At 39.8% G+C, this 7,060-nt stretch overlaps 1 protein-coding gene and 1 pseudogene across 2 annotated transcripts; one reads left to right on the top strand and one right to left on the bottom strand.

Annotated features, from left to right (window-relative positions):
- The first annotated feature begins 1,514 nt into the window (after nucleotides 1-1,514).
- On the top strand, nucleotides 1,515-3,330 carry LOC145431729 (uncharacterized). Its single transcript, XM_080307753.1, has 4 exons — nucleotides 1,515-2,017; nucleotides 2,225-2,382; nucleotides 2,473-2,605; nucleotides 2,679-3,330. The coding sequence occupies exons 1-4, from the start codon at nucleotides 1,985-1,987 to the stop codon at nucleotides 3,135-3,137; spliced, it is 783 nt and encodes a 260-aa protein (XP_080163879.1). The 5' UTR covers nucleotides 1,515-1,984; the 3' UTR covers nucleotides 3,138-3,330.
- Nucleotides 3,331-3,332: 2 nt separating this feature from the next.
- LOC113023338 (uncharacterized) lies at nucleotides 3,333-5,727 on the bottom strand (annotated as a pseudogene). Its single transcript, XR_013912009.1, has 2 exons — nucleotides 5,534-5,727; nucleotides 3,333-4,896 (listed from the first exon to the last, which is right to left on the bottom strand). The product of XR_013912009.1 is annotated as an uncharacterized LOC113023338 (transcript).
- Between the last annotated feature and the right edge of the window lie 1,333 nt (nucleotides 5,728-7,060).

Genomic DNA, 7,060 nt, shown 5'->3' with positions numbered 1-7,060 from the left:
GGAGCGAATTTTAAGAGGTTTAAGAGGTTATATGAGGTTAAAATAATACGGTTTAAGGTGTGTGGAACCAAATAATACGGTTTAAGGTGTGTGGAAACCGATGTGGGTGGCTGGATGCCAGCAGTCACCTGGGTAGTGTAGGGGATTTGGTTTAATCGATTAGCAGAGACGCGGTCTTGGGTCTCAGGTAATTAAACGGGGCTGAGAGCTCACCGTGAGGCTTATAAAACAAGTAAATTCATTTAGGACTGGGGACGGGGATCCCCTAAGAATGCAGTTTTGTTCAGCGCCGTGGCGGCGACTCCTAATCGCGGACGCGCGTTTAGGCTTTTGCCCGGATTTGGCCTTCCGTGGGGATTCGAACTCCCTAAACAGGCTAGGCATTCAATGGTTGATTGCCTTACTGCATTCATTGGTCGACAGAGTTAGACTCGGCCGGGACCACACAACGTCGTTGGCCTGAGAGTTTTAAGTAAAGCTGAAGGCGTGGGTTTGATACTAGCGCCAGAGGTGGAGCTCCTTTCCAGCTGCGGGAAACGGTTATAAATTAATTAGAACTTAGGAATCTGACCGTTTTCAAGGCGGCGTCCTTGAAACGGTAATTGGTCAGCAAGGCGAGGCCTGGGCTATAGGTGCTTTTAAATTAGTCAAAAACTTAGGTGTAACCTCTTCTGGCATACGACGTCTATGCGGGCCCGTGTGTATATAGATTATAAATTACCTGTGTGTGTAAATAAGTTTTATAAATCTGTTAAATCTGAAACTCCTGCTAAAAACTTCCTCTCTACAAACTCTTTTCTCTTCTCTCCCTCTTTCTCTCAGATGGGATTCTGTGTGTGTATGTGTGCTGGAGAAAAAAGGAAAAGGGTCTCTCTCTCTGTCTCTGTGAGAGAAAAAAGGTGGGGGCCGAGTGAGCCCGCAGGGCCGAGTGGGTCCGCGGGAGCGAGCGTGTATGCTGTATCCGGTTGTTCAGTCAGACGTCACGGATGACGTTGCAGGTATTTCCGGGTCTAAGTGCTCCTCAAGAAACAACGATGGCGGAGCCAGTGACTTTGTTCACGATTACCTCCTTCTTTAGCGAAGTACCAATTAGGGTTAAAAAGGGTCTTAATTCCTTCAACTCTAGTAAAGTGGTCAGTGTAACCGTTCTCCCAGGCGGAATTATAAAGGGAAGTGTCCAGGCATCCATGAAAAAGAAGATTTACAATGTTGAGGTGAGCTAGGAGTAAGCTAGCTAGCCGACGATTAAACATGAGATATTCTGTATTCTGATGTATTTCATAAAGCACACACACGTACAGCAATGCTATAACAGTGGAAGTAAACGAAGATGAAAATCTACATAACATGGAGGTTTTGGAGAGTTAGTAATGTTAGCCTAGTACCAGTTATATTAGCCTAGTTAACCTGGTACCAGTACACAGAGCAGCGCTGCAAGTGTTTGTTAGAATGTTTAGAATCAGAATCAGAATCAGAAAGGGTTTTATTGCCAAATGCAGGTTTACAACATCAGGAAGGAAGGAACATCATTAGGGTAAGCATTAACTTTCTTTCAATGTAGGTGCATGTTGAGGGTCAGTCAGTCAGGTTCAGCTCCTGTGAGTGCCCGATTGGCAATGATAAGTGCCATCATATGGCGGCATTGTTGATTTGGGTGGAGAAGAATGTGTCTCGCACTGACGTGGAATGTGTGTGGAAGAGGGTAAAATCATGCAAAGCAGAAGAAATTACTGCCAAGAGAGTGTCTGTGATGACACCCTCAACAACACAAGGTCAGTTATTTATTTAAAATTTGCCCTTTGAATTAATTATAATAATTATTTTCTTAACTTTTTAAAAAGCATTGTGTTTTATATGCTAAAATTATTATTTATTCAGATTACTAAAAGCTTTTTTTTTTTCAGCTGGAATTGAAAGACCTGTCTCCCAGGAGGACAAGGAATGGGCAGTGGCATCCCTATCGAAATTGCAACGTTTTACTGGGATGGGTTGGATTTTGAGTCCTGAATGCTCTCAGGTACTTTGATATTTACTTTAACATGTGGTATAAATTGTACATGTATGTAAACTCTTGTAAATTACATACAGCAGACTGTTTGCTTCCACTGTCCCCACTTTATTTTTTACATGTATTTTATATACTCTGTACCTGACTTTGTCTATTCTGTGGTCAAAATTTCTTGGTTCCATTAAAACCTTTAAAATCCTTTTGCTTTAAATCTAGGCTAAACCAGCCAAGACATTTGATGAAGTGCTGAGGAACCTGGGATTTCCCCAAGCAGAAGACAAGGCTCGTTATCTCTTGGCATCACTGGCTGTGTCTGACGAAGAGAAGAAACAGATTGAGGAAGCAACAGTTGGGCAAACGAAGAATGCATTGTGGTAAGAAAGTGCTTTGAAATTAATTCTGTTAAGTGTTAAGTAGGAAATTTTAGTTAACTGTGTCTCTTAATTTGTGTTTCTTTATAAAAGGTCAGCATATCGCAAGAAGAGAATCACAGCCAGCAACTTCGGTTTGGTCCTGAGTGCAGTCCAGCGGCGCTCATACCCCCCTTCCTTATTTAAGACTCTGCTTGGACAGTACAACCTGACAGAAGGATCTAAAGTAAGTTGTTAGTAAAAAGGGTCTGTGCATCTAAGAATTCCTTTATGACTAAGTTGTATTTTCATCCCCAAAGGCATGTGATTGGGGGATCCTTCATGAGCCAAAGGCCAAGCAGTTGTACACTGACTGTACTGGTGCAGCTATCAAGGAGAGGGGACTGTTTTTATCTAACAGTGGCCTGCTTGGTGGTTCTCCAGATGGGACTGTCTCTAATGAGTGCATCATTGAGGTGAAATGCCCATGGTCAGCCAGAGCCAAAACTGTATTGGAGGCTGCAGAAAGTAAGGACTTTTTCCTACAGCTGGATGAGGCAAGTGGTTCCCTGGTATTAAAAAAGAATCACAACTACTGGCATCAGATCCAGGGCAACCTCTATCTCACAGGGGCGAAAAGCTGTCACTTTATTGTTTGGACTCCATGTGACTTTTTCATCTTGCATGTGGATAGAGAACAAACTTGGGCTGTTAACATTGAAGCGTTGGAAACGTTCTACCGGGAAGTTTTTTTACCCCATATTTTATCGCAGCTTTGAATTCATATCAGCATGAGTAATTTATCAGTCCAAATGTTTATAGTTAATTTTAAAACTATTTGGAAATTGTACATTTTTTGTCATTGTAACTTTGTAAATATATTCAGATAAATTCTTAAATTATATTAATTTTTGATTTGAAAAAATAAAATGTTTTGGACAAACTGTTCCTGAAAATAAAGAGTAACACATGTATCTGGTATTCTTCATTTTAATTGAAAATGCATAGCAAGAAAACTAGGCAGTAATCAGGAAGCTGGAATGGAATGAAAAATGTAACAAGCCATTGATAAAAACAGAGTAAAACATTATACGAATCACAAATGAGACCATTCTCAATTTGAAACTATGCAACTAAGTTGTTTTTATGTTGTAACATCCTGAGTATACACACAAAACAATCCACTTAGGAGTTATAAATAATAAAAGTAAACTTATTCAACAGTTGTATTTTCTGGTCCACAACTAGTTAGAAAATGACACAATGTACTTTTACCTCTGAACTCTCACAGGTATAATTTATTCAATTTCACGGAGAATAGGTGTTTGTAAATTTGTAAGACACACACATGCTTTCAAGATCTTATTAATATTTTTTTTTAACTGATATGGGATGTGATGCAAAATTGAGAAAACTTTCAGTCTTTGAATGGAACGCTCTACATGTATTCTTGCACAGGAAATCTTCCTGTTGTTGTTCACTTCCTCCTGTGTGAATTGTCCGTTGGTGAGGAAGGACGGAATGTTCAGTGAGACCCCTTCTGGTAGGATGTCCCGAATTGTGAAGCCCTTATCTGCAATGACCATGTCACCTGGTTGTAGATGTTGCAGTACTCCACAGTCAGCTGTTATGGCCTTATCTGAGGCATTTCCACCGTACAAGTTGCTTACAAAGGTTATTACACCATTAGGAGCCACACCAATTAGAGCCTTTAGTGTGGTCCGTCCTTTGTACTGGCTGTACAAATGACTTTGTGTGTCAAGTCTCTCTGTGTTACAAACAGAAACTTCCGTGCAGTCAAGCACAATCCTGCAGTTAGGAAATGGTTGGAAGCAATCTGGCAGCGATGTTTGATTCTTGGCTCTCGAGGGAATGTTGTTTTCCAGCATGCCAACATACAAAATGTCATACAGTGCACTAACAATTGTTGTAAAAACATTAGTTACTGTGCCTCTGCTGCAGTTAAACCTTATTGAAAGGTCTTCATGACCAAAATTAAGTTTAAGCTTGATCAGGGTTAGAAATAACTGGTCAATTAGGGGCATCATTTGGACAGTCCAATCAGAATGATATTTAAGATCAAATCTGGAAAGAAGCGCTTCTAAAAACAGGACAGAAGCAGCATCGGGCAATCCAGTATAGTACTGGACCCTTTCAGGATTGTCAGATATTTGACTGAATGAGAAAGTCTGCTTCTGCTTCTCTACTTGTTTTTTAAGTTTTTCATTCTCTATTCTTAGCATGTCATTCTGAATCTCTAGCACCAGAAGACTTTGGGAAGAACTTGTGGAACTTGCAGTATCTGTCTGTGTAGCTGCATTGTTGGAATGATGTGGCTCATCTGATATTTCACTCTGATTTTCACCAATAGCCGGGACCTGCTCTTTTTTCTTCTTTTTTCTAACAGGGTTGTGGTCATCTGGGAACTGAAAAGACTTCCTGTCGTTCCATGCAAATCATGTTGGCCCCGCAGCTTTTCCTTGAGGGAAGTGCCAACTGCAGACTCTTGAGTTGCAGTTTGGGGTGAAGTTTTCACGTCTGTGGAAGTGTTTAAAAAGACAGAGAGAAATTTCAGATCATACGCTAGCCTTCCATTAGTTATGATTAATACAAAAAAAAAAAATAGAGATAAATAATAGAGAGAAGCTTCTTTCATCCAGATGAGAGAAGCTTCAAGAAACTTAAAACTTAAAGAAGTCCAGATGCTTTTCTTACACATCGTTGTACTAATTTGCTTTTAAGCTTACCAGAAAGATAAGTACTGGCAACCTTTGCTAGCTATTTGTTGGTTAGGTCTTTATTTTGGTAATTAACTGGCACATAGGCTGGGGATTGTAATGTATTTTCTTACATAGACATCGCTGTTTGGACGTAATTTTTATTCCTCTGAGCGTCGAAAGCTAACTAAGGTTCATATATATAGCGAAGTGACCCTTAGCTCTCAATCTTTGCTTGGAGAAATAAAAATGACTTCAAAAATGCAACAACGTCTTTGTATTAAAAAAAAACACAATAAAATCCATTGTCTATATAAGTACAATTACTCGTAAAAGCCAGTTTGTCTTTTAGTAGCGGGTTTTAATTGTTCATCACTAGCTATATTAGCTAACTAAAGTAAGAGCCCACTAGCTCTTATCTTACAAATTTATTCATTCACTTACGAGTTGTAACATACCTTATCAACTTCAGCCACTTCCTCTTCTCTCTCTTTTCACAAGGAAACCGGTAAAATGACAGATTAGACTGTTGTTTTGAGCCAGATTGGTTAAAACAACCAAGAACACAGCATTGTGTCATATTGAACACAGGAGCGTTTAGACCCGGAAGTAGGATTCGTCGGATTCGTCGCGTCATCACTGAACAACCGGATAGAGGAGAATGAGGAAGAAGGGAGTGAGAAGGAGCGAGTGAAAAGAGTAACCGAGTGTTTGGTGATTTTTTTATTATTTCAGAGGCTCTGGGTAAGAGTTTTGACTATATTGATTTAATTCTGTGGTTTTGGAGTTGGTGACTTTAGCTGTGAGAGTTGTGAAAAGAGCAGGTTTTTCTTTTGTTGTGATGTTAAGTATAAATTCAATAGACTGTGAGTAATCGGTGTTTTTCTGCCTATTGTGCTGCGTGGAAGACACAGAAGTGTAGAAATGTTTGTGGTTTATCTTTGTTTGACGTTTTATATAGAGTTGGTTGATTCAGGGTGATTTCTCCCGTTTAAGGGAGGAGTTGGATTGTGGTTATGTTAAAGCTTTGCTGTAGGGGTATGAGTGTGAATTTGTGCTGGCTTCGCATTTAAATGGATGCATAGAAGTTTGTGAGTGAGAAATTGTTATGGTGGGGTTTAAAGTTAGTAAAGAGTTAAACAACGCCCACTGTTTTAAAAAGGCCCAAAACATCATAAAAGACACCTCACATCCTGGCCACTCCCTGTTCGAACTGTTGCCCTCAGGCAGACGGTACAGGGCAATCAGAGCAAGGACTAATAGACTCAAACACAGCTGTTATCCAACTGCAATAACACATCTGAATACTACAAAAAATGTCCATCACGCCACTCTTGTGTTAATCTATGCACGGTCTGAAGCATGTGTGTGGGAATACTTAGTATTTTAAGTATTCTATCTATTTTATTTATTGAATTTTATTGTTTTATTTATATTTTGATATTGCTAGGGATGATGCAATGATCGGGGACCATTCTTAATTTCGTTGTTCTCATGACAATGACAATAAAGTTTCTGATTCTGATTCTGATTCTGAAATCAACCCTCCTCAAGAGTTCAATAATTTAGGCAGTTATGTTTATACAAATACTAAATGTATGTTTAGTGTCTTCATACAGGTGTTTTTTCTTAACCTGGAAACCTGAGTACGGCAGCAGAAGACAGGCCAAGCTTTGGCTAAAAATTCACGGCTGGACACCAGAGTTGTCCCCACCCCTCCCGGAAAAAAAGAGAGAATGTAGTTTTAGGCAGGTTTTTCTCGCTGAACTGCTCTGGGTGCTGTGTCCCTGAATCTCACCAGTGTTAACCTCTGGCGGAAGACATGGAGAAAAGGAAAAGATGTTCCTGGTAAATGACTGAAACAAATAAAACCACACACAACCAGAGAAAGGTATGAGAAGTGTGAGGAACAGACACATGTGCGTGTTAGTGAAATGCCTCGTTTGAGAAAAAGTTAAATTAACCCATATACAGACGCACCCATA

The sequence above is a fragment of the Astatotilapia calliptera genome, chromosome 11 (assembly GCF_964374335.1).
Source record: "Astatotilapia calliptera chromosome 11, fAstCal68.1, whole genome shotgun sequence".
NCBI lineage: Eukaryota > Metazoa > Chordata > Actinopteri > Cichliformes > Cichlidae > Astatotilapia > Astatotilapia calliptera.
This window is presented reverse-complemented; position numbering and strand designations above follow the sequence as displayed.

Bases quoted from the DNA above. Each gene is read 5' to 3' on its own strand.
- LOC145431729 (XM_080307753.1), top strand. From the start codon at position 1,985: ATGGGTTGGATTTTGAGTCCTGAATGCTCTCAG. The intron at 2,018-2,224 runs GTACTTTGATAT...CTTTAAATCTAG, and splicing joins TGAGTCCTGAATGCTCTCAG to GCTAAACCAGCCAAGACATT. The intron at 2,383-2,472 runs GTAAGAAAGTGC...TCTTTATAAAAG, and splicing joins CAAACGAAGAATGCATTGTG to GTCAGCATATCGCAAGAAGA.